The following is a 25944-nucleotide window of genomic DNA, read 5'->3' on the forward strand; positions in this document are numbered from 1 at the left end:
CAGATCTGAAGACCTCCCGTCACTGCTAACACAGCCCCTGAGCTTCTGGAGGGTGGGGCTCTGTTGAGCTCGTTCCTGGGTCTTCATTGATGCCAGAGTTGTTTGTTGAGTGGATGAACAAGACTACATGCTAAGTGCCCAAATGAATACCCTACCAGAGTTTAGCAGGCAGGAGAAACCCAGGAAGGCTTCTTAGAGGAGCTGTCCTTGGCACCGTGGGCAAGGTTTCCAGACTGAGAAATCTGAGAGGGGAGGCCCTTTGGAGCCAGCGGGAGGCAGTGAGTGAAGATGCAGAGAGGGCTTGTGCAGAGTAAATTGGGGAGGAGGAGGCCCCACGTAGGCCCACGCTGGGTGTGGACCTTGCAGAGCCAGGCCCACCTGGTTACTGAGGGGCCTGGACGCCAGCCAGTGTGCACTTTATCAGGTGCATAACAAGGAGCTCATGATGGTCCCTGAGTTGGGCGTGACCTGCCTCTTAACAGCACTGCCCGTGGAGAGTGCAGGTTCCTAGGTGGGCAGGGTGGACAGAGGCCCGGCTGGAAGGACGAGGCCGTGAGTGTGGGAGACGGTCGTTCTGGGAGCCGTGTGTGCCAAGCACGGTGCTTAGCCCGTCGGTTCACCCGGTCCCCAAGATGGCCCTAGGGGGCAGGGGCCACCTGTTCGGAAGAGGAGACTGAAGTCCTGAGAGGCGAGGCAAGCATGTGTGGGGCAGACCCCGGTACAGACTGAGGTGTGGAGACCTGGGCGCAGAGGCAACAGCCTCTGGGGAGGCTGCCCGCCCCGGCCAGAGGAGCCTGACCCACGGTTTGGACCCAGGAAGCCTGGCTGCAGTTCCGGCAAGGGCACAGGAGGGTGCAGGTAATTCAGACAGAGCCATCATTCTTGGCAGAAACAGTGACAGTCAGAAACTTCCAGCTCCCTGCCAGGTTAGAACAAAAGGCGCAGGCCACATCCTCTGTCTGTCTGTCTGTCAGTCTCTTCTCTCTGACACACACACAAGCACCCCTGCCCTGTGAGCCACTCCAGGTCGCGGGCTGGTGGCCTCGGTTACCAGCCACCAGGCAGGAAAGGTGTTCTCGCAGCAGAAGCGACGTGATTCTCGCCATCTTCTTAGTGCCCTGTCGCTGCTGACAAATCCCCACAACGGCAGTGGCTTTAAACCGGCACAGATTTGCTCCCTTACAACCCCGAGCGCAGGAAACCTGAAATGGGCTTCACTGGGCTAAGAGCAAGAAGGCTCGTGCAGACGCAGGAAGCGGCGGTTCCCCTGCTCACGTGCTGCTGCCTCGTGACTCTCACGCTGGCGCACAGGCCTCACAGATCAGGAGTGTCCTGGTTTGGGTTTACATGTTTTAAATGCCTGTAACTCATTTTTAGTAGAATTATATGATGGAAGGTCAAGTTAAAAATGTTGCAGCAGGCTGGCTCCCCAGGAGGCTTGAGAGGACAGCCCTCCGCTCGCCTTTCTGGGCTCCAGAGGCGCCTGCGCTCCTGGGCTCCTGGGCCCTCTGTCTCCAAAGCCAGCAGTGCAGCAAGTCCCAGTCCCTCAGCTCTCCTCTTATGAGGACACTTGGGATGCTGCAGGGCTGACCTGGGTCACGTAGGATCGCCTCCCATCTCAAAATCCTTACCTGAATCACATCTGCAAAGTCTCTATAGCTGTGTGATGTTACGTGTTCACAGGTCCCGGGGTGCAGGGCGTGGACATCTTCAGGGGCCTTTATTCTCTCTACTGGACCATCAGGCACCCAGAACTCTCCCCCGACCCCGGGCTGCACACCGGACTTTTGTGAAACAATTCCCTGGCCCTAAGGGTGCAGGCCACTGAGCTTGTCAGATCCTCATGCCGTAAGTCAAGGCAGGGGAGGGGAAGGGGTCTCTAGAATTTCTGTCCAATGTACGTGCCTTGAGTACGTACGATTTTGCCAGTAAGACCCGCTAGCAACACGCATTATGTGACCCACAGGCCGCACTCTCACCGAGGAAAACCTGTGTCTGCATCCTCCGTGCTGCAGAGCAGACCCTCTGGAGTCGGCCAAGCCGTGGGGTCCTGTGCAATCACTGCCGGCCAGCTGGCCACCGGGGCTGAATTCCCAAGTCGGCCCCACAGGCTCTGCCTGGCGGTGCTTTAGAATAAACTGAAGACCTTTGAGCAAGGGAGCAGCAAGGCTGGGGGGCGGGTTCTGGCTTGGGGGTCTTTGGATGAGGAAACGGGAGGGGCCTGCCCGAGCTTGCACACCTGCTGGTCGGCAGGGCTGGGCAGACCCTGCTGTCCCTGCACATACAGAGACTACCCCCATCACCCACCTGGCCTGCCCTTGCTGACCCTTCTCTGACGAGACTGCCGGGGCCTTGGGGCACCTGGGCCTCGTCCGGGGTGGCCACAGGACCCCAGCATGTCACACAGCCTGTCCGAGCTCCACCTCATCGTAACGCTGAGAATGGCCCCTGTTCAGAGCTTCGAGTATTGAATCCAGGCTGGCAAAGAGCTGCTTCTTTTAAATTCTTTCGCTCAAGAACTATCTGCTGCATACCTCTCACGAAACTTTAGACACAGAAGAGAAAGTTACTGAACAAAAATATAGAAGACAACTTTCCTGAACTAGTGAAAACATGAAATTGCAGATAAAAAGAGTTTACCATCAGAAGCGAAAACAGAAACTCTGATGTAGGATGGTTGGCGTGAAGCCGTACCCAGGCTGACTCACTGAATTTCAGGGATAAGGAGGAATCCAGTGGTCCTAAAATGGGGTCTTACACGAGGGGGGATGTGGCAAATGGAGTTCTGTGCTGCGTTGTGGGTTCAGGGGAGTCGCTGGCGCCCCTCTGCGTTTGTGGTGCACGAGCAGAAGCACTTCGTGCTGGAAGCCGTGGAGTTTCAGGGCCTTTTAAGGCATTTCGTGGAATGGCTGAGACGTTCCACCAGCTCTGTGCACAGGACACAGTGTAAGGACGGTTCATTTTGACGGGAGACTTCACTGTGTGTTTGCGGCGTGGGCACCCACGCCCAGCGCTGCACCAGCACTCGCACGGGCCGCCTTCCGTCCGGCGCCTCTGGGACACGCACACGTGAGGACGGGGATCCCGGTGGTCAGGCCGCAGCTGCCGCCTCTCTGTGGGCTGCGACGTGGGGCGGGGGTTGGAACTAGCGTTTCCTAGAAAGTGAACTCAAGGGAGCCAGAGTTCAGCAGAACACGTTGGGACCCACGACGTAGGGTTAGGCCTCGAGTGGAGCGCGTGTGCCTGTGTGAGGTGTTGCTTTTGGAACTTTTCCATAAATGTTCGGTTTTGCTTGGCAAGATCAGATTAGCAGCTGCGCTGTCGAGCTGTGGCAGGCGCAGAGAGCAGCCGGACCCCAGGCCCCGGCCAGACTGTGGAGGGCCCGGCTCTCCTGACTCCTGGCCGCACACCTTCCCTGCAGTTGCAGTGCGTCCTTTCTGGTGGGCCCCTCCCACGCAGCCCCGGGGGCAGGAGAATCAGCCGGCTGCTGCCCTCCCGCAGCGGTTCCCAGAGGGGGGTCCCCGGGTCGGCAGCGGCAGCCCCTGGGAACCCAGAACCACACACCAGAGACTTCGGGGTGGGCCAGCCTCCGGGTGACTGAGAACCTCCCGCCGGGGCATATGCCAAGCCACCTCTCAAGGGAGACGCTGTGTTTCTGGTCGGTGTTTTCTAAGAGAGGAGGGATTTTGTGCTTTTATTCCACATGAAAACTGAAGAGGCTGTTCTGGGCAAACTGTCTCCAGCTCTCGGGACCCTGAGCCAGTGTTTCCCTCATCATCCGTCTCACCCTCCCCTCCCGCCCCACCAGCCTGAGGCCCTCAGTGACACCCTTGTCATGAAGCGCTGGACCTCAGGGCACACGGGGCGGGCTGCCCTCCTCCTCCTAGCCCTCTGCCCTTGGCATCCAGGGCACCTCACTGCCTGAGGCTACTGGCCGATCTGGGGGCTGCTCTGCCCTGGCACAAGGTGCTGTGGCCCCACACGCCTGCTTTCCTCTCCCGGAGTCTGCACCCTCCTGCGGTCACAAGACTCAGGGCAGGCCCCTCTCTGGTCCTTCCCTGTGGCCAAGCAGCCTGGCCCATGGGGAACAAAAGAGGGAGAGACTTGAGGGCTGCCTACATGAAGCAGGGAGGGCAATCAGGGAAGGCTTCCTGAAAGAGGTGACATTGTAGACAGGCCTAGGTGAGAACTGGGCCATCTCTGGGCAGGGCCAAAGTTTTCTGAGTAGAACAGAGGCACACCGGTGGGGAGGGAGGATGACCCATCGTGGAAGCATCTTGATCCTGGCCTGGAGCCTGCACCCCTGCTGCACTCACGGCTCTCCTCCTGCAGCTGGCACTGAGGAATGCCCTCCGGTACTTCCCCCCGGACATCCAGGAGCTGCTGGCCCCCGAGTTCGCCCAGGAGCTGCGACTGTACGGGCACATCTACATGTACCGGTTCTGTCCCGACATGGAGATGAGGTGGGTGCAGGTGGGCTCCTGGGGAACCACGTGGGGTCAGGAAACGGGGGCGGGGGGCTGGGCTGTCCACCCCAGAATGGCCAAGCCCGCGACATGGGCCAGGCTTGGGGCTGCAGCCAGCTCCAGGCAGAAGGATCTGCCCTCCTCACGCCCCCAGGAGATGCTGCCCCACTGGGCACCAGTTGTTCTCGAAAACGCTGGAGGCCCAGGCTGTCTGGACCACTCCATGAAACAGAACTGCGTCCCCTCGCTCCTGCGCAGGGCTACTGGTCTGGCACCCGCTCCAGAGTCGGTGCCAGGGGCCTGGTGGAGGGAAGGGGAGGACGGATAGATAAAGTCTGCCTGGAGGAGAGGCTTCTGCTGTGCTTTGAAGTCAGCCTTCTCCCCGGTGGAGCCTGCCAAACGGGAGGGAGGCAGCCTGGGCGGGGTGAGGCCCCACTGCCCATTCCGGGAACAGTGTGAGCACCAGAGCAGCTGGCCTGGTGGTTTGGCACCAGCTGCTGCTGGGAGGTCCGAGGGGCCCTTCCGCAGGGCGCCGGGCTCGCTGTCCCCACCTGCGACCAGGGGCTGAGCTGAGGCCACGCTGGGCTTGAGACGCAGGCAGGAAGCCTGTGCCACCCGACAGCAGGCCTGGCAGCTGGACCCCCTTGCAGGGCCTACCCGGTGGAGCAGTACCCCTGCCGGACGCGCGCGGCTGCAGCCATCATGCACATGGTCATGAACAACCTGGACCCTGCCGTGGCCCAGGTAACGGCTGAGAAGCGAGAACTGGGCCTGGGCCAGCGCTGCCCCGTGGAGACGCACTGTGAGACACACGTGTGACGCTCCCAAGCCTCTTATTTAGAAATAATGATGGATTCACGGGAAGTTGCAAAGGCAGTGCAGGGAGGACCTCACCCCCGTCCCAGGCGCCGCCAGCGGCTGCCTCTCCCGTGACCCGGGCACAGGCGCAGCACCGCGACACCCACGCTGGCACAGCGGACGCACACGTAGTTTTACATCCTCTCGTCTCCACGAAAGCTAAAAGGAAGCAGCTTTCATTTGGTGGTTTGTCCCAATGTGCCCAAAACGTTATCATTTTAACACGTAATCTATGTGAAACTTATTGAAATATTTTGTAGAGTTTTTTCCCACCGAGGCCTTGAAATCAGGGGTGTTTATCTCAGCATTTTATGCTTAGAGCTCGTCAGACGCCTGTGGCTCCGGTGCCTGACGCCCACATGTGGGCGGCGCAGGTCGGGCCACACGTGCCTGTCCCGGGCGTCCTCCAGCAGCAGCCTGTGCATCAGATCCCTGCATTCGAGAAAGCATTTAGCCTTTGGGGCACTTGGCCCCGAGCATCATGCTTGTGGGTGAAGGGGCCCTAGACTTTTACCGCCCACCTCGTGGCAAGGGTGTCCTCAGCCCTGGCCCCAGAATCTGCTCAAGGACAGGCCCCGACACTGGCTGCAGGCTGAGTTCCCGAAGTGACCCCAGACCCAGCTCTGATGCTCACCCTGAGCTGAGCCCTGACCCTGCTCACAGGTGGGCCGCGGACCCCTGGCCTTGCCCCTTCCGGGTCCCCCCCGCCCCCCGCCGGCCCACCACTCCTCCTTCAAGGGCCTTCGGCCACCTGCCCCTTGAGTCCAGTGCAGGGGTGGGAGGCCCCCACCTTAGCTGACACCATGTCTTCTCCAGTTCCCCCAGGAGCTTGTGACCTACGGAGGAAATGGGCAGGTGTTCAGCAACTGGGCTCAGGTGCGCTGGCTGTGTGGCCGCTCCCCCCAGGACCTACCCCCTACCCCGGGCTCCCCCGCCAATCTCTGGCCTAGCAGGGCCCTGCAGACCCACAGCTCGACTCGGTCTCTACCTCCCTGATGCCAGGCTGCCTGGGGACATTGGAGGTCCTGAGGGCAGAGCCCTGGAGTGTAGCGGAGGCTGGGAGGGACCGGCACCAGGCTGGACGGCTGAAGCCTGGGTGGTGATGGGGCCGGGGAGGCCCCCTCACGAGCCCATGGTTTCGCTCTGCCTGCAGTTCTGGCTGACGATGACCTACCTGGCACAGATGACAGAGGAGCAGACCCTGGTCATGTACAGCGGGCACCCGCTGGGCCTCTTCCCCAGCAGCCCCGGGGCCCCAAGGCTGGTCATCTCCAACGGGATGGTGGGTCCCGGGGCAGCAGGGGAGCTGGGGCCCCCCGCCCACTGACCCCTCATTCTGGAGGGCCTGGCGTGGCCCCACCTTCCTCCGTTCCTCTCTTCCAGGTCATTCCCAACTACTCCTCCAGGATGGAGTATGAGAAGCTCTTCGCCATGGGAGTCACCATGTAAGTCACCGTTCCCGGCTGTCACGGCTTCGTGGTAAGAGGACGCAGCCACGGTAGCTGCAGCTCCACAGCCCCTCACGGTGGAAGGCCTGCAGCGAGCTTCGTGTTTATGTGTTTCCTGCTAGTTCGTGGGAGGGCCTACGATTTGTATACACTTGCGAGCGAATGAACGTGCAATTTGAATCCCACTTTTTGCAACAGTAGATTATGATCACTTTCAAACCTACAGAAAATTGAAAGAATTAACAGGGAACACCAAGCTTCTGGGCCTAACCCGCTGCTGAGCTCACTTTGCTTCCTACCCGCCCCCCACCCCTCTCTCCGGGGTCTTTGCGACACCTCTCAGAGTAACCTGCACACACTACTGCCTGGAATTCAGTGTTCGTGCGCAGTTTTTCCTTCTGAAGTGAAGTTTACACATCACGAATGCACGTCTGCACGCGTGCCGTGGCCTCTGTGGGAGGCGTGTGTCTGTGCAGCAAACCCCTGCGGGCACAGCCGCCCTGCCGGGCCTGTCGTAACGTTAACGCTCTGATTGGAGACCTTCCCTTGAACGTCATTATGGAAGGAGCCGCAGCAAGAAGGGAGTCCCTCTCCCACCCCAGACGCCCAGCCATCACGTCTCCTGTGACCTTCCCAGCACCTCTTGTGCGTGCGGACTTCCGACGGGGCTGGCTGGACACGGGGGGGCGGGGCCCGCCGCGCCTGCCCTGCTTCAGCTGTCCCGTCTCAGGAGACAGGAGCAGACTCACTGTTTCACCGGCAGTGCTCAGCTGCCCGGTGATTTGTGCAGCCCACCTGCCACCTGGGTTGGGTTGTCTTCAGCTCTTTGGGGAGGTGCAGACGCAGCAGCAAACCCTGATCTGCTGTCTCTGGGCATCTCTGGGGTGTCGCGCTGGGGTTGTTACCATGAAAAGAGTGCTGAGTCTGCAGTAGTGGGAGCCGGCCCAGCAGGCCTCAGGCTGATGGCTTATAACCTGACCGTGACCTGTCACTGCCACGTGTTCTGGGAGCTACAGATGCCTCCAACGCAGGGACCGGTGCTGACCCGTTTGTGGAGGGAGAAACTGAGGCTCAGAAACCCAGTTCCTTTTTTGGTTCGCCGTGAGCAGTTACCGTTGCTATGTGACAACAGCATCCAGCAAGGTGCTGTCATTACTATTTATCGCGAGGCCTGACGCCCCCTTCTGTAGTGGGAGCAGAGAAGCGGTTGGTGCCTGGCTCCGCTGCCTCCTGAGTGTGGCCTTGGACTGGCCGTCAGGCTGGGGACAGGTGGAGCTGCAGAGTCAGGCCTGGTCTGGCCGCCCCGGGGCGCTGACCCACGCGCCGACCCACGGTCTGCGGGCAGCTGACCAGAGAGAAAATACAGAAGAGCAGCAGAGGGGAAGGGTTTCCTGCACAAGGAGCCTGAGACCCACTGCCCAGACCGAAGCCTTCTCACCCTCAGGCTGAGAGAAGCAGGCTGGAAATAGCCCCCAGCACCCTGGGGCCGTGGGGCCGTGGGGCCGCAGGGCCGCGGGGAGACAGGCGGCCGCAGACTGGGGGCCGGGAGTCAATGCCACAAGCCCGGGGTCGCCGGGAGGGCTGCCACTAGTGACGGGGTCCGAGGTCCAAGTGGAGACACTCTGACCCCCAGTTTTACTCCTAAGAGTGCCCTGGGGGCAGCAGACCAGGCAGACAAAGGATGCGTCAGAGGGGTGTAAGGTGGGCTCCCGCCCTGCCCGGTGTCCCTGTGTGGCCTTGGACCTCGGGGCCTCTCTGTGAAGAGCGGTTAACAGCCCCTGCCGCCTCAGAGTTGTGTGAGGATTAGCAGACCGGCTTCGGTGGCGGGGGGAGGGGCGGGGAAGTTGCTGGGTGGCGGCGCCCTCCCGGCTCCCGACCCCAGCCGCCCTCAGGCAGCCGCTGAGAGCTGCCCTCCCGCCACTGCTGAATGTGCAGGCGCTGGGCTGTCATCATGGGACGCAGACGGGCGCGCTCACCTGCTGCCAGGTGGCTGTCGCCCGGAGCTTTACCTGGTGCTACCCTGGACGTTTGCACCCATGTCCCGGGGTGGCTGGAGCCGGGCCACCCGATCTGCGGCCTCGGGCAGCGGACTGGGGAGCCAGCACCAGGGAGGCGCAGGGTCTGCCAGTGCTGATGTGGAAAGACCCCACAGGCCCGTGTTTGGGGGAAACAGACTGAGGCCGTTACATAAAGCACGTTAACCCCTCACGCAGGACCGCACACCAGTCTCGTGTGTGGTGCGTGAGCCCTGACGCGGGTGCCTAGGGCGCCAGCACCTCTGGCCGGAGCCGGAGCCCCTCCTAGCAGCTTGCCTGCAGAGGTGGCCGGATGTCCTGGGGACGGAATCCTGGGAGGCCTCTGCCCTCTCCCCTCTGCGTGTCCCCACCCAGGTCCTCCTCCTGGGGCGGTTTTGGTCCTGCCTTCACCTGGAGGTGCTGGGTCGGGTGCTGGGTCTCTCATCCATACACGGTCCCCCGGGCGACGACCAATTTCACTGCAGTTTCAAGGGAACGATGCCTGGCTGTGAAGGGTCTGAGGGGCCAGAGGGGACCAGAACTGGGGGCTGCGGCCTTTGCTACTGCTTCCTTTTGTTTCTTCAGGGGTGTACTCATGTGCTCAGGCGTATACCGCTCTTCTCAGCCGTCTCAAGAGGGCGGCGGAGGGGCTCAGCCGCTCCTTCTCTGTGCCCAGGTACGGCCAGATGACCGCCGGCAGTTACTGCTACATCGGCCCCCAGGGAATCGTCCACGGCACGGTGGTGAGGCGCGGGCAGGCTGGCCGCGGGCGGGGGAGGGAGCGGGCGCCGGCAGTGACCCGACCCCTCGGCCCCCAGCTCACCGTGCTGAACGCCGGGCGTCGGTACCTGGGCGTCCAGGACCTGGCCGGGAAGGTCTTCGTCTCCTCCGGGCTGGGCGGCATGAGTGGGGCTCAGGCCAAAGCCGCGGTCATCGTGGGCTGCATCAGTGTGGTGGCGGAGGTGAGCCCCTCGGCCTCCCCGTCCAGCTCCTGCGCCCCCGGGAGGCTCCCTGGGCAGCAAGTGCCCCTGCCTTCCGAGAGCCGCCACCTTCCCTGACCGCTGTTGGGAAAGTGGGTGACTGACACAGGGCTGCCCCGTGCCTCGTGTTCCCAGGTGGACAGAGCGGCCCTGATGAAACGCCACGAGCAAGGCTGGCTGATGGAAGTGACCGACAGCTTGGACGGCTGCATCGAGAGGCTCAGGTACAGTGCCTGGCCCTGGGAAGGGGAGGAGGCCCCAAGGTCCTGCTGTCACACAGCTGAGCACACCGATCGGTGCAGCCCCGGGTGACAGGCGCCTGAAGCGGCCCGTCTCGCCGTGTCTCTGCCCCCGGTCCACGGAGATGCGGGTGGGAGTGGGTGCAGCTCTGAGGACTTGGAGGTGCTCAAGTCCTCTGCTCCCCCGAACAGGCTTTCAGTTTCTGTCCTTTCACTTTTCCATAATGTTTAGAATCCTCTCTAGTGACGCCTGCTGACTTGAGGGTCCCCTGGAGTGAGAGTCCTAGGAGCCGCAGCCCCAATTCTATGAGTCGAATCCTGCAGCCGGTGGGGGATGGGTTGTCACCGCTGTCACATCCATCTGCATTTGGGGGGATTCAAGTCTGCGGTTCCCCTTGGGTCGGGTCCCTCACCAGCTCGTGTGAGTGTGGGGTGGGCCGCCGTGGGCAGGCGCTGAGTCATCTGTCCTGCCCTGTGCCCTTCCAGGGAAGCGAGGAGGAGGAAGGAGGTGCTCAGCCTTGGTTACCATGGCAACGTGGTGGATCTCTGGTAAGTGGGGGGAGCTGGCAGCCTTGGGGACCCCGGTGAGCGCCCTCCAGCCAAGGTCCTGATCCTGGCCAGGCGCTCCCAGCAGGCACCTCAAGTGTCAGCTCCAGCTTTCACGGCCTGGGTCCCGGCTGAGCACAGGGCAGCCTCCTCTGCTCCGCCTGACAGCCCTCCCACTGGGATCTGTCCAGGGGAGGCAGGATTAGCCTCTGGGCCTGGCTGCCGGTCATGCTGGCTGGAAAGCACCCTGCAGTGCCCTGCGTGCCCTGGCTGTACACCCCGGTCCTGACCACCCCACCTCTCCCCAGGGAGCGCCTGGTCTATGAACTGGACACGACGGGGGAGCTGTTGGTGGACCTGGGGTCAGACCAGACGTCCTGCCACAACCCGTTCAATGGTGGCTACTATCCCGTGCAGCTGGGCTTTGCAGAGGCCCAGAGCCTCATGGCCTCCGACCCTGCTGCCTTCAAATGCCTGGTCCAGGAAAGGTGACGCAGGACCCGGGCTGCTCAGGGTGTGGGGTGGGCGCACGCGGCCTGCAGGAGCTGTTGGACTGAGCAGCTCTGGCCTCTGCCTGGTTCTCCTGTGGTCCGCTGTGTGGCCTTGAGCAAGACCCTTAACCTCTCTGGGCCTCTGTCTCCTCCTCTGTCAGACGGGTTCATGGGTGCACAGGCCTGTGGGGATGTTGGGGGATAGACTGGGGTGACATTTGTAAAACACCTGGTGCAGCTTCAGGCACGCGTCAGTGCAAGGCAGACGCTTACAGAGGGGACCTGAGAGAGCTTCTGGAAGCCGGCCCTGCCTGTGGGGTGCCAGCCCGGCCGGGCACAATGCTGGGACTGAAGGGGAAGGGGATTGTGAGGAGCTGATGGCTGGGGGCTTCTGGGCAGGAGGCACTGGCGGGGAGGTGTAGGGCCGCAAGCTGGGGCGGGAGTCAGCAGAGTGGCAGGGCAGCTGGGGTGGCAGAGCTCCCCGTGGTGTGGAGCTGACCGCTGCCCATGGCCTGTTGCAGCCTACGGAGGCACGTGTCGGCCATCAATAGGCTGGCCAAGGAGAACTTCTTCTTCTGGGACTATGGCAACGCCTTCCTCCTGGAGGCCCAGAGAGCAGGTGAGAGAGGGGAGGTGGGCGAGGGGCACGCTTCCCTCTGCAGCAGCAGGCCTGGCCGGCGGGGCTAGTGTGGCCAGCGGGATGGGTCCTCAGCGTGCCTTCTGGAAGCTGGCCCTGCCTGGCCCTGCCCGGCCCTGCCCGGCCTCAGCCTCGCTGGGCCTCAGTTTCTCCATTTACTCCGAGAACATAAAGAGCCATGAGGAGAGCAAGTCCAGTGCTCGGTTACGAGCTCTGGCCCAAAAAAGGGGCAGCTTTACTCCTCCGTGAAGGAAACTTTCTGTAAAACAGGCGATTCAGGCCTGGAGAGTAAGGTGCGGGAGGTACCTTGGATCCATGTGGAGGCGCCGTCCAGGCCTGGGCCCCCACGCCAGCTCCCCTCCGGGGTCTGCAGGCCCTGCTGTGCGGTCAGGCTGGGTCGGGCACGTCCAGCACACGTGCAGACCCCGCCGGCCCCGCACGGATGGCCACACCAGTGGTCTCCCTCCTTCCCTCTGAAAGAGACCCTGGTGATGCGCCCCCTCCAGGAGGGAGCCCTCCACACTCTCCCCCGCTCTTTGTTTACGTCACCGTCTGGACTCCGTGAGCGGGCGGGGCCCCGGCCCTCAGCCTCTCTGGTGACTGTGGGCAGCGCTTTGTCCACAGGGGCTGACGTGGGGAAGGCGGGGGCCGACAAGACAGAGTTCCGCTACCCCTCCTACGTGCAGCACATCATGGGGTAAGTGACGGGCCCGCGGCGTCTGGTCCCGGACACCCAGGTCTGAAGGGCCCCTCCTCTGACCGCCGCTGAGGCCACGTGCAGAGACCTGCGCTCAGCCCTGAGGGGACCAGGCCGCAGGTCCCGGTGTTTCCACCCCAAATGCAGGGGAAGGGGAGCCAAAGTGTGAGACCCTATGCAGGGCCCCAGTGAGAGAACAGGACACTGGGGGCTGGAGCCGAGGTCACCTTCAGCGACCCTCCCAACCTCCATGTCCCACGGTCCTGGATGCCGTGTCCAAGGAGCCGCCCGTCCCATGGCCACGCCTGAGCTCCGACTGGGCGGCCAGCGGCCTGATCCCTGCTGCCCGTGTGCCTGCCTGCTGGCTGGCCTAGTGGGGCCCAGGACCAACGGGGAGGAGGAGCTTCTGGGGGGGAGAGGAGCCTGGAGTTGGAGTCTAAGCAGCTGGGGTGGGGCGGGGAGCTGGCGGGTGCGCATCAGAGGGGACCCGAGGAGGGGGCGTGAGAGGCCAGCGTCCTTCTCAGGTTCATTGTCGGTGGGGAGGGGGACAGAGCTGGGCCACGGCCACAGGTCCAGGGCCACCATGGCATCCCCAGGGGCAGCAAGAGGGGAGCCGCGAGGGGCTGGGTGGGTGCGAGAGCCCAGGGAGGGCCCTGCACCCCACTGCCTGGGTCAGCTCAGAAGGTCAGGCCTCCTGCAGCAGATCTGGCCAAGTCTCCGTTTACTCTGTCTCCCCCTTTGCAGTTTGGTGGCCTGGTTGCCAGGTTGTCCCTAACAGCGATCTGAGGAGTTTCCTCCTGTCTGTGTTCTGGCCCTTGCTCCTGTGGAGATGGTGCAGCCCCGAGAGGGGACAGAGAGCTGGGGAGGGACGCTGAGGGGACAGGGGTGGGGGAGGGGGCCCTGATGTGGCTGTCCAGTTAGTGGCTTAGGGGCTTCCAGCAACAATCCTGGATGCTGACACCCCCAGCAACCAGCTAGCCTGCCGCCACACACCTACCCTGCACACAGCCCTCACCCCTCAGTCCTGGAGCTCTGTGGCCTCCCTGTCCTTGGGCCATGGTGACCCCGGAAGGGGCTGCAGCCAGCCCGGGAAGTCCCCAGGTGATGAGCCTTTTGCCCCTGCAGGGACATATTCTCCCAGGGATTCGGGCCTTTCCGCTGGGTGTGCACGTCGGGGGACCCCCAGGACCTGGCGGTCACAGATCAGCTGGCCACATCTGTGCTGGAGGAGGCCATTGCGGATGGAGGTGAGGCTCTTGGAGATGTTGGCAGGTGGGCGGCCCCCAGGGGCTCCCACAGACACCCGCCTGGCCCTGCTGGCCTCCTGCCTGGCACTGTGGGCACCGGGCACGTGGCCGTGGGTGGCACCTGGAGACAATGCTTCTGCCTGCTCATAGCTGCTCTGGGCCATCTGCCTGGTCACCTCCACACGTCCAGGCCACTCTGCCATCCTTACCTCAGAGTGGCTCCAGGCCGTCTGTGGCTCTGCCCTCGCATGGACGGCCCTGGCTTAACCACGGCCCCTTCTTCTGCAGAGGGTTGAAGAGGAGGGGGCAGTTACTTTACAGCACCTCCTGGCTGTCGGGGCTTCTGCCCTGATGCTCCGAAGTTTCTTCACGGGGGGCCCTGAGCCACCTTCTCTCGGGCTCTCTGGGTGGCTGGTCAGCCTTTGCTGCTTGTTTTAAATCCCCACAGCCCGTTTCACCCTGCCGCCCACATCCAGGCTGGGTGGGCTTGGGGGGTGCTCCTGGTTAGGGAACCCAGGGTGGGAGAGCCAGGTGGGTGGGGCCTTGTATGGGTGGAGCCAACAGGGGGCGGGGAGGAAGGGGCGGGGCCTTCTGGAAACCTGGGCAGGGCCTGCAGGGGCTTCTTGGTGTTGGAACTGGGAAACCTGCTGAACACTCTGGTGGCCGTACTGCACCTGTGCTCAGGGGCTGATTCCACGCGAACAGAGCAGGTGGAGAACCTGGAGGGCGCAGATCCTGGTAAAAGGCAGTGAAGGCACTAGAAGTGCCCATGTGTGGGTGTTACTCTCATTTTTAATACTGTTGTTCAAAGTGTAAGTTTATTTAATTGAAATTTTAACAATGTCTGTGAACCACCGGCTCACATGATTCCTGAGGATGTAACAGTCTGTCCCCCGAGCACCGCGGCTGCCACCCCCACTCCACACGCCCTCCGCACTTTATCTGCCTGCCTGTCCTGCTGGGCGGGGCCTAGCTGTGTCCACCTCAGGGCGTTTGCACTTGCTGTTCCCTCTGCCAGAACACTGTTCCCCCAGATCATCGTGCAGCTGGTTCCGCTTGGGCGTTTAGGACTTGGCTTGGCCGCCACCTGACAGAGAGCCCTTGGGTTCCCCGACTCGCCACCCCAGTGATGAGCACACAGCACCTATTTCTTCACGGCCTTCAGCAGCCTTTGTCCCAGGGCCTGGCTCACAGCAGGCGCTCCCTAGGTGTTCGCTGAGGGAATGACTGACCCGGGCAGTGGCCTTACACATCCGAGCACAGGCTCATCTGGCCCTTGGCCTTGCTGTGTCCCAGAGTGAGATGGGCTGGTGTGGGGCTGAGACTGGAGGCTTGTGGACCCCGAGTCCAGGTCCAGTGAAGGGTGCAGACGGGAGCCCCCACTGAGCCGCCTTCCGGGGTAGGGTCTGCCCACCCCACTGCCCCGAACCATGGGGCAGGGGCTCCCAGGGCCCATGACGCTGCCTCCCTCTCTCCCTGCAGTGGACCCGGCTGTGAAGCTGCAGTACATGGACAACATCCGCTGGGTCCGCGAGGCCGCCAAGCACCGGCTGGTGAGGGCTCAGCCTGGCAGGAGGCTCGCTGGGGGGAGGTCACTCGGGGCCGGTAGACGTGAGCCCCGCGGAACTGCTTAGCTGGTGTCCCCATTGGCCTGAGGAGGCAGTGGCCGCCGCCTGGCGCTGGGCGGCACTGGACAAAGAAACCTGGGGCCTTCAGAAGGCAGCGGCCCGGGCTCCAGGGCAGCGACCAGGGCCAGGCAGGCCCTTCCTCCCAGTCATGGCACACATAGCTCTCCAGGGGCGGCCCTGCGGGGCCCTGGAGCCAGGCCCCCTGGCTTCTCAGCTGGGCGACCTAGGGTGAGTGGCTCAGCCTCCCTGGGCCTCCCACCTTATCTGCACAGTGGAGATGCCAGCGTGGCCCGTGCTCCCTGGCTGCGTGCAGGGCGTGGAGCCGGCCCTCCGAGGCTCTGCGGGGCCAGGGTGAGTGGACGGGTATTTCTGTGGCTGTGAACGTGGACTGGGTCACACAGACCAGTCAGAGGGTGTCTCTGAGGAGCTGACTTATGAGTTTGGGGCTAAGTGTGGGATTGGGGGCTGGTGTGTGACCGTGGCGGAGGCAGAGGGGCCAGCTGGTGCACAGCCTGAGGAGGGAGCCAGCCTGGGGCACCAGCACAAAACAAGGAATGGCTCACATGCCTTTGGCCACAAACACCCCCACCCCCGGAGGCGACCATCTGGCTGCTGGTGGACGTGTCCCTGGGGGCCCCTCAAGGTCAACTCTCAGCCTTCTTTCTGCAGGTGGTGGGCTCCCAGGCGAGGATCCTGTACTCAGACCAGAAAGGCCGTGTGGCCATCGCTGTGGCCTTCAACCAAGCCATTGCCCGGGGGGAGATCAAGGTGGCCTGTCCTGTGCTATGGGGGGACTCCCCTGGGCTCCTTCCCCCCAGAGCCAGCTGGGGTCCCAGGAGGGAGGAGGCCTGCCCTCCAACCTGGGCTCTGATGCGGTCCCTGCTTTGTGACTCTGGGCCGTCGGGTGCCCTCCCTGAGCCCCGTCTCAGAGAGGAGGCTCATGTAACCCCTGAGTGTGGAAGGGGGCTTCCACACAAGTGTTTCGTGCAGTTCTGTTGAACTGTCTCTGTCAAGCTGTGGCAGACTTCCCTGGCTTCTCCCCATTTTCCTCCTGGTCGTCCCAGCCCACCTCGCTCACCACGTGGGGCTGACAGGACAGCATCTTCCTCCTCCCTCCCTCCGTCCTTCCCTCCTCCCTCCCTCCCTTCCTTCCCTCCTCCCTCCCTCCCTTCCTTCCCTCCGGCCTCCTCTGCGCCGGGCTTGTTCTAACACTGGGCACTGAGCAGAGAGCAGGGCAGACGGGTCCAGGTGGAGGGCGCTGTGGGCACACGGGCAGGGGTGTCCGTCCAGAGGCCCCGGAGTGACGAGCACAGGGCAGCTCCCCGGACATGGGGGCCGTGAGGGCCCGGGACCGCTGGTGCAGGTTGCAATCCCTGCGGCCCCGCCATGCTGGGAGGTGTCCTGTTCTCTCCGGGCTGCAGGTTTCCTGTCTGTAAAGTAGGGATGACAGTCCGGGTGGGGTTGAGGACTCTCAGAGAGCCACACAGGGCCCCGGGGGGACGGTAAGTGCCCAGGTCCGTGCGTCTCTGAGGAGCCTGGGGGCGTTGGAAAACGCCTGTGCTTCCCCCTCCCCGAAGGTCTGTTTTCCAGGGGGGACCCGGCAGGCGCCTGGCATGCACTGACCCTTGAGCTCTGCCCTGCGCGGGGCAGCACGTGGATGCTGTTGGCTGACCTCTGTGTCCTTCCCCATGGCAGGCGCCTGTGGTGCTGAGCCGAGACCACCATGATGTCAGCGGCACCGACAGCCCATTTAGGGAGACCTCCAACATTCATGACGGCTCTGCCTTCTGTGCAGGTGAGGGAGACAGCGAGGTTAAATGTTTCTGTGTTGGATTTGGGTTTTATTTAAAAATCAGTTGCTTCATTCATTCAGTCATGATGCTGTGGAAAAGGTGCTGGCATCTGAGGGGCGTGGCACAGGGTGACCAGCCCAGGACGGAGTGGGTTCTGGGGTGTGGGACTTGCAGTTGTAAACCGGGGAGGTGCCAGGCGGGCCCAGCAGGGCCACGCCCAGACTGGGTGCGCCTGGCCCCTCACGCGCTGGGTGATGCTCAGGGTCCCGTCTGCGCAGAGGAGACGGCAGCAGCCCCTACCTCTCAGGGCTGTCATGAAGAACGACGGGTGCTCTGCACGGCGTTACGTCCGCGCCCGCCGCTCGCGGTCGGCGAGGGGACCACTTCAGTCACCACAGGGTTGCTGCGTTCCGCTCAGGGGCCTTCTCATCCCCAGCCCTGGGGCTCCCCGCTGTGGGATGGGTCCCTGAGGGTAGGACCCTCAGGAGCACCGTCCACATCGCTGGCTCCTGGCTCACGGACTTCACGGGCTCAGAGTCAGATTCCTGTGCTGTGTTCAGTGTCTGGGGTCAGCCGTGCTGCCGCTGGTCACTGGTGTCCTCTTTCTTTTCCTTGGTCAGTCTGGGCAGAAGTTTGTCAGTTTTGTTGATCTCGAAGAAGCAGCTTTTAGTTTAATTGATTTTTTCTATTGTTTCCCTGCTTCCGAATTCATTGATTTCTGCTCTGACTTTAGCACAACCGCCTTCCTGTTTACTCTGGGTTTCATTTGCTGTTTCTTCTCCGGTTTCATGAGGTGGAAGCTGAGGTTACTGACTTTAAACCTTTTTTTCCTTCTAATAATAGTGTTTTAAGGCCATAAATTTCCCTCTAAACACTCCTTTAGCTGCACTCTACAAGTTTTACATAATGTATTTCATTTTCATTCAGCTTGAAATATTTTTAAACTTCTTTTGAGACATCCTCTTGGATCCATGGGTTATTTAGAAGGATCTTTTAACATTTCCACGTTTGGGGAGATTTTTCAAACATCTTTCTGTTGCTGACTCTATTCATTCCTTTATAGTCTGAAAACATTCTGTTCTTTTAAACGTGTTACGGGTTGTGTTGCCGCCAGAATGTGGTCCACCTGGGCGCACTTGGGAGGAGGGTGTACTCCACTGTGTTTGGGCGGCTGCTCAGGTCCTGTTCCTGTCCTCCGGACCCTGCTGCCTGCCTGCCTGTCTGCCTGCTTGTCCGCGAACCCCTGAGAGATGGCGGTGATGGCCCCAGGCTCCTGCGGGTCGTCTGCTCTCCTTTCAGCTCTTAGCCACCTTGCTGTGCGCGTTTTAAAGCTGTGCCGTCAGGTTGTGGTGTCTTCCTGGAGACCCGCCCTGCCCGTCGCTGCGGGATGTCCCTTTGCCCTTGACGACCTGCTTGCTCTGACACTCTCTGACACTAACGCAGTCACGTTTCTGTCCTGTGGCCACACACCGGGAGGCTGGAAACAGCACAGGTGTAGTCCCTTGCGGCCCCGAAGCTCCGAAGCCTGGAATCAGTTTCTCAGGGCTTATGCTGAGCTGCGGACAGAGCTGTGGTGTCTCAGGAGGCTGCAGGGAGGACCCGGAGTGCGTCCCCAGGGGCCCTCCTCTTCTCCGTGGGCACTGGCGGGGGCTTGGGGGTGGAGCTCGCAGCAGAGTGCCGACCCCTCCATCCCTGATCCCTGTCCTGGGGCCTCGCATCTCGGGCCATCCCAGTCTGTCCTTGAGCAAATCCTCAGATGCCTGAGGCTCAGGTCCACCTCCCGCAGGCCCGGTAGTCAGCGCGCTGGGACCTCAGTCCTCTGCTGGGGCCAAGAACAGCTGTTACTTTGTCCCCCGCCCTTTGTGGGTGTGTGTTCAGGGTGGCAGGGATGCTCTGTCATCTGAGACCAAACCGCCACCACGTCCCTTGGACATCCGTCCGTCGTCGTGCCTGTGGGCACTGTGCAGGCCCTCAGAGCTGAGGGGCAAGTAGCACAGGTGGCAGTGGGGGTGGTCCGGCCCTCGTCTGGGGCTCCTGCTCGCTCAGCTCTGGAGACAGACGTTATTGCTGCTCCTAGAGTCGCCCTCCCTGGTTCCCGTCGGTCCTCAGGCCCGGCCGCTGTGCTCAGGGGCTGACGGGCTCTGATTCCGCAGACATGGCTGTGCAGAACTTCGTGGGAGATGCCTTCCGAGGAGCCACCTGGGTTGCTCTTCACAACGGCGGGGGTGTCGGCTGGTAAGAAGGTTCTGGGGACCTGGGGGTGTGGGCGGGGCTCATGAGGAATCTTGGGGGGGTCCCCCGAGGGTCCTGGGCCTGCCTCTCCCAGCTCCCTCTGCTGATGGTGTCTCTGTGACATGACTGGACCTTTGGGGTCTCGCCTGTCGGGTGGGACACCGAGGCTGCTGTGGGTGCCAGAGCACATCCTACCCGTCGTCTCCATGACGCGCCCACAGATGTTTCCTGGGAGACCTCAGGCTGGCCCGGCCCCAAGTTCTCACTCTGCCAGGGCCGCTGGGCCGGGAGGCAGGGACCTGGTTTCTGGGCTTTGCTCTGCTGGGCCTGTCTCCAGCCTGCGCCACCAAGTGGGTTTCTGGGAGATTCTCTTCTGGGTCACAGTGCCGTCCCCTGTGGAGACATCCCTTAACTCTGCACCCAAGTCCGACGCGCGGGGTTTTCGACACCAGCTGGGTGTCCTGCAGTTCAACTCAATTCTGACGCTGTCGCCGGAGATGACACCCACCGGTGGAGGGCTCAGTCCCACAGACTGGCCCCCACCCCCCACCTCCATTGCCCTCCACTTCTGACTCCAGTCGCAAGAAAGTCCATGGTGTCACCTGTGCTTCTGCCCGACCAGACCAGCCGTCGCTCAAGGTTCCTGGGACCCCCTCCTCAGGGTCCACGGATTTGCTAGAGTGGCTCACGGTTTGCAGGGAACCCGTTTACTCGCGAGATTACTGACTTATCGTGGAAGATACCACAGGATATGAATCAATAGGCAGATGAGGAGATACGTGGGGTGAGGACCCAAAGGAGCTCCTGACCTCGTGGAGTCCAGGCTCGGCACGTGGAATTGGTCTGGTTCCCCAACCCGGAAGCCCCCCAGACCCGTACTTTGGGGGTTTGTGGGAGTTCCCTTACACAGGCACGAGTGACTGAATCGTTGGCCGACAGCGACTGACTCAGCACCCCCCCCCCCCCAGAAGGCCGGCTGGTCACGCTGTGGGCTCCGCTGGCGGCCAGCCCCGCCCCGCCCCGCCCTCGGGTGAGTTCTGGAGATCTCCTCCTTAGCGCAACGGAAGACACCCGTGCCCTGCTCATCGCAGGGAGCTCCGAGGGTCTTTGGAGCTCTGGGCCAGGGACGAAGACCAAATGTTTATCTCTTACTATAAATCACAATGTCACATTCACTGCGAAGAATAATGAATAATATTTACTGCAAGTGGACCATGTGGCAAGCATTTGCTAAACTCTTTGAATCCACTCTCTCACCTAATCTCGAGAAAGAAACACATTTAGTGACAAGGAAACCGAGACACCTGGCTGCGCCTGCGGGGGTCTCCCGGGGACCTCTGGCCACTGCGGGTTCCTGGCCGCTCGCGGCAGCAGAGGGTGCCGTGGCTTCACAGAGGACAGATCCCCAGGCTGCCGGCCATCCCTGAACCTACCTCTGAGCCCGCTTTGGCCTGATCAGGCCTGGCCTTGCCCTCCAGAGCCAAGTCCAAAGCGATGCAGCCTCCGGGAGTGCCCTGTGGGCTGACTTGCCCTCAGGCCCTTCGAGGACGAATTTGGAGCCACCCAGTCATGTGGCCCTAATTAATGGAAAACGTGACCATGGATACACAGGCCGAGAAAATCCAGATGGGGACAGTGCCTGGTTACCGGGCGCCAGGTGTCTCGGCGCTGGGTTTGCTGAGTTGGTTCTGGAGGTGAGAGAGTGACTCAGAGGGAGGGACCCAGCTGGGGGTGGAGCTGGATTTGGACCCAGGCCCCTCGTGGTCCAGGATCCACGGCGTTGCTGATAGGACGCAGAGGGCCAGGCGGGGCGGAACCGAGCACCTGAGAGCATGCAGGACTGAGGACCCGGAGGTCGCTGCTGGCTCTGCCCCCTGGCTCTGGGAGGGGGTGCAGCCCCCAGGCCGCCCCCAGGCTCTGACAGGCGCAGGTGGGGAGGTGCTGGCATAGGGCCCTTGTCCTGGCCGCCCTCGACGGCTCCTTTGGGGAAGGGCCCTATCAGACACGCACTTGTGTGCCTGAGCCCGTCAGACACTCCTGCAAGCCCCAAGGCGGGGTCAGTGGGAAAAGCGTCCCGTGGCCTTTCTTCCTTCCAGCTCCAGCTGTATCTTTTGCTCTGTTGTACGGAAAAAGCACGTTCTCAGATGGGAGCTGCCTGACACTTCCCGACTCGCCTTCAGCTTTGACGCTGTTGGCTGGCTCCCGTTTCCGAGCTGATCGGGGTCAGCGGCGGGCCCCTCTCTGCTCCCGGAGCTGCCCTGTCTCTGCGGAGCCCCATTCTCATCACATGCAGGCATCTGTCCTGTGCCGTCTGCCCGGCGGTCTCTGCTGTCTGCTCCCAGTTAGACAGGGCGCCCTTTGGACTGTGGGCTGCAGAGCGGGGGAGTCGGGGGCCAGTCTGGTCTGGGGCAGGGTGGACAGCTCCGTCAAGCTGCTGTGGTTCTCTGTCCGTCCAGTTCCAGGAGCTGCGTGGTGACAGGGCCGCCTGTGGGAGCTGAGGCTTCCCCCCACTCCCTGTGTCGTCACCTTTGCTGTCACCCCCGGATCAAGCCCCGGGGCCCCACGTGTGTGAGGAATCACTGCGTGTATCCGGCCCACGTCTTCCTCCAGACACGGACGTTTTCCCTCAGTAGAGCCCATCTGGAGCTCGGACGTGCACGGGGATGCCCAGAGCTTGTTAAGACGCAGACTCCAACGGCAGGTTGGAGTAGGGGAGGTCCAGCTGTCCCTGCCCGGGCCCCCTTCCGCCCGCTGGGCACTCGGGCCCCCAGGGCAGTAGCAGCTCGCACAAGCAGGAGTGTGGGTGTCGAGGCGGATCTGTCTGCACAGTTGCACTGAGCTTGTTTCTCAGGGACAAGTGGTCGTGATGACGCTGTGCTCTGCAGGCTTGCGGTGAAGATTCAGTGAACTAGTAACAGTCGCCAGAGCTGCCGTCGCGCACGACGTGTGGGTGGGTGTTTCCTGAGATGCTGACACGTCAGCTCACCTCAGCGCCTCCACGGTCGCATCCGAGAGGCCGCCGCACCCGGGTCTGCCGCGCACGGGGACTGGGGGAGGCCTGGCCCGCCTGTGGGCGAGCCCTCCACCCGTCACTTAGGAAGGGGCCAGGATGGGTCCCCTGCTGGCACTGTCCCTGAGCTGCGCGCTCCTTCTCTGTTCATCCTAGGATTTGGTGATTCCTTCGTTGGCACGTCTTGCACTGACCCTTCCCACCTGGGAGGTGGGGTTCCGCTTCTGTGTTCTTCTCAGCGGACGGTTCACTGTCCCGCCCCTTCTGGGAGTTGCCCCTCAGCTGCTGGTCAGTCGCAGTCCTCGCCCTCTTCCTGGGCTCAGGGCTCCTCCTGGCAGGGTTTGCAGGGTCACCTGGAGCCGAGCACTTTGGCTCTCTGACCATCTGGGCTTCAGGCTCCCAAAATAAACGATGTCATACGAATCTCCAGAAGAGCCCCCTGGTCAGAGGACACGTCAGGGCCCTTACTTGGCCACTGTGGCTGCCGCCTGCTTTCCCACCTGCTACTCAGCACCACCCCCCGACAGGTGAATGGTGACCTTAACTCTGCTGGGAGCCTCCTCCACCCCAAGGCTGCGGGACTGCTGGGAGCTCAGCTGCAGGGCCACGGGCCGGGGGTCCTCACCTCCTGGTGGGAGCTGGCTGGAGTTGTCAGTGGGGTCCGGCCGGGCAGAGAAGCAGGTGAGGCAGGACGGCCCTGAAGGGTCGGAGTCGAGGGAGACGAGGGCGCTGTGGGTGTGGGACCACGGGGAGGGGCTGGGAGTGGATGCCGGGGTCCCAGGAGTTGGTGTTTGGCAGTGACGCCTGGCAGGTGCTGACCGGATCAAAGGCGTTTCCCGTGTGTATGACCAAAGGGGGCTGGGGTCAGGGACGTGTGCTGGGCAGGGGCTGTGCCCACGTCCAGCGGGAGCCACGTCCAGCAGGAGGGTGAGGACGGATCTGGGGTGCTGGGGGGAGAGGGTTCCCACACGGATGGACAAGAACCGCAGGGCCAGCAGTGGGGGGACCAGTGCCCGCAAGCCCAGCTGAGACACGAATGACGCCTGCTCAGACACGAGTGGCCGGGAGAGGAGGCCGTCCAAGAAATGGGTTCACTAGGAAAGAAGAAGTACTGAAAACGAAGGGACTCGGCCCCCAAGTCATCAGGACCCCAAAATACGCCTAAAGCGAGCAGGAAGAGGAATGAGGCGGACAAAGAGCTCAGAGGATGGCAGGAGGGGAGCTGGCGGAGCAGGACCCCCGGGGTTCCTGGCGTCTGCACAGCGAGAAGGTGGCCCCATCCCCCCAGGGGCAGCACGTAGCGGCCCTGAAGGTGGACGTGGGGGCCGCAAGGTGAAGCGCGAAGGCGCGGGGGCCAACGGAGCCCTCTTCCCGGATGTGCCTACCCCTCGCAGGGTCAGGACCCGGGACTGACCTGGAAACACTTTGCCTTCTCGCAGGGGAGAGGTGATCAACGGGGGATTTGGCCTTGTGCTGGACTGGGACCCTGGAGGCCGAGCAGAAGGCCAAGATGGTGCTCAGCTGGGACGTCTCCAACGGAGTGAGTGTCTCCAGGCCCCCACCCCTCTCCCCATGGCTGGCACTGCCCCTCCAGACTGTGGACCCGGGATGCCCACCCAGGAAGCAGTCTGGCACCCTCCTCCCCAGCCTCTGCCAGGGCTCCGTGCTCACCAGACGCCCCAGCTCACCTGGGCTGTTTCCAGTCCAGCCTCTGTCTGTATGGGGGTCCCAGGCAGTGAGACCCTTCCCCCACCACCACCTCCCTGTAAGAAGGCAGGGCAGAGAGCACAGCGTCTTAAGCTGGTGCAGCTGTGATCTGCTTTCTGCAGCACAGTCGTGTGTGTGTGCGCGCGCGGGTGTGTGTGTGTGTGTGTGTGTCTGTGTGTGTGTGTGTGTGTGTGTCTTGCTGGGGTTCCGTCCCTCTTGGTGACCACGTCACAGGGCCGGAATGGGGAAGTAGCGCAGATGGGAGGCCAGGTGGTGACTCGGGCGGGTACGTGCAGATGTGAGTGACACGGGGCTGGGGCTTGGGGAGCCCAATGCGAGGGCCAAGGAGTTAGATGTTGGGTGGCCCAGGGGTTAAGCCTGAGAGTAGGGGCTGAAGGGTCCCCTGGGGGGCTGACTCCCAGGGAGCCCCCAGCAGAGGGGTGGTATTCGTGTTGAAGGCAGTGCAGCAGTGAGGGAATGAGTGGGGAAGGTTTCGGGGTGCTGGCAGGAATGTAGCAGGAGGCGGGGAGGTGCCAAGGCCACCGTCCAGGGTAGCCCCGATGACGCTGGACCGGACGGAGAGAAAGAAGTGGGAGGGAGGGAGATGTGAAGGCAGAGCTGAGGTCCATGTGCGCCGAGGATGAGGACGACATAGGGGGCTCGGCCTGGAGGTGGGAGGGCTTAGCCTGGAGGTGAGGAGGCTTGGCAGAGGGAGGCCAGAGTCAGATCAGGGGCCGAGAGAGGAGGTGGGGGGCAAACTCTGGCACAGAGGTCCTGCACCGGGAGGCGCCTGGCCATAAGGGTCCAGGCTGCCCTGTGGGAACCAGCGGTGTCCCCGCCCTGCCGGCAGGTGGCCCGCCGCTGTTGGTCCGGGAACCGGAAGGCCCACGAGACCATCTGCCGGACAATGGAGGAGATCAGGGGCCTGGTGGTGACACTGCCCCACGAGGATGGCCGATGAGCGTGTGCTCCAGCAGGCCCTGCGGCCATGAGGGGGGCTGAGAGCCACCCATCCTCACCGACAACCACACCACACCTGCTGCTGCCCACTGCCCTGACCCGGGCCCATCACCCTCAGGGAGGGCCACCACGTCCCACCCCCGTTTGAAGACAGATCGGCTGAGGCCAGACCGGCGGGCCCTCTGCATCACTTTGCGGCTCTGCTGGGGGCCTGGGGGGCCTTGAGGGTCTTGCTCAGGGCAGGCGCCTGGCTCCAGGTGCTCCTGCGGTGAACCCTGGCTGAGCTGGGCGCCGCCTCCCTCCAAGGGGCAGGGTTTCCTTCGGTCAGGTTCTCATTCAGCTGCTGCCTTCCTTCCGCGTGCCTAGGGCCTCCAGGGAACTAGTCGGAGGCTGCCCCCCACCCCTGTGCTGCTGTCCACGCGGGGTCGCCATGACCTTGCTGTGCAGAGCGCCCTGCTGTGACCTGCCCCTCACTCTCCTTAGTTCCCAGCCTCAGCAGAGCCCCAGCCGGGCCCACGTCAGGCCTAAAAAATTGAGAACAACAAAGAATTGAGAAAGAGTTCAGGGGATGGGTCTCTAAGGAGCCACAGAAAACTTGACACCCCTCCCTTCCCCATCCCGTGGGGGGCTGAGTCCTCAACCATCACACTACTTGCCTCCTCCCCAGTGGCCATCCCGCCTTCTCTCAAGCTAACCAAACCCCGGTGTTGTCTGGGCAGCAATGTACACAGTAGGAAGTGGTCCTCAGTGAGACCCTGAATAAACCTGGCTCACAGCTCTTACAATGTGAAGTTTTTCCGCCAGTTGATAAGGGATGGAACAGTGCGGCTGCTCAGCGTGTCCAGCTCAGTCTTATTTTTCAAGAAAGCAGAGACTTGTAGTCCACTGAGAAATGTTTTCATCACGATTGTTAAGATAGAACCAGCTGGCCCTGATGGGTGCAGGCTTGGCGGCCTTGCAAACCACAGGTTGTGAAAGTCTCAGAGCCTC

At 62.4% G+C, this 25944-nt stretch overlaps 1 protein-coding gene across 1 annotated transcript in view; it reads left to right on the forward strand.

Moving 5' to 3' along the window:
* UROC1 (urocanate hydratase 1) overlaps positions 1–25739 on the forward strand; it is a 28060-nt gene extending 2321 nt beyond the window's left edge. The window contains 21 exon segments of the mRNA XM_006176083.3: positions 4333–4463; positions 5117–5210; positions 6141–6200; positions 6478–6606; positions 6708–6769; positions 9464–9530; positions 9606–9749; positions 9903–9991; positions 10493–10555; positions 10861–11040; positions 11565–11662; positions 12305–12377; positions 13503–13624; positions 15107–15177; positions 15922–16020; positions 16948–17047; positions 19199–19280; positions 23727–23766; positions 23768–23827; positions 24845–24940; positions 24942–25739. Coding sequence (XP_006176145.2) covers positions 4333–4463; positions 5117–5210; positions 6141–6200; positions 6478–6606; positions 6708–6769; positions 9464–9530; positions 9606–9749; positions 9903–9991; positions 10493–10555; positions 10861–11040; positions 11565–11662; positions 12305–12377; positions 13503–13624; positions 15107–15177; positions 15922–16020; positions 16948–17047; positions 19199–19280; positions 23727–23766; positions 23768–23827; positions 24845–24940; positions 24942–24986 — 1905 coding nt within the window. The 3' untranslated portion in view covers positions 24987–25739.
* Positions 25740–25944: the final 205 nt, after the last annotated feature.

Source organism: Camelus ferus, chromosome 17 (genome assembly GCF_009834535.1).
Source record: "Camelus ferus isolate YT-003-E chromosome 17, BCGSAC_Cfer_1.0, whole genome shotgun sequence".
Lineage (NCBI taxonomy): Eukaryota > Metazoa > Chordata > Mammalia > Artiodactyla > Camelidae > Camelus > Camelus ferus.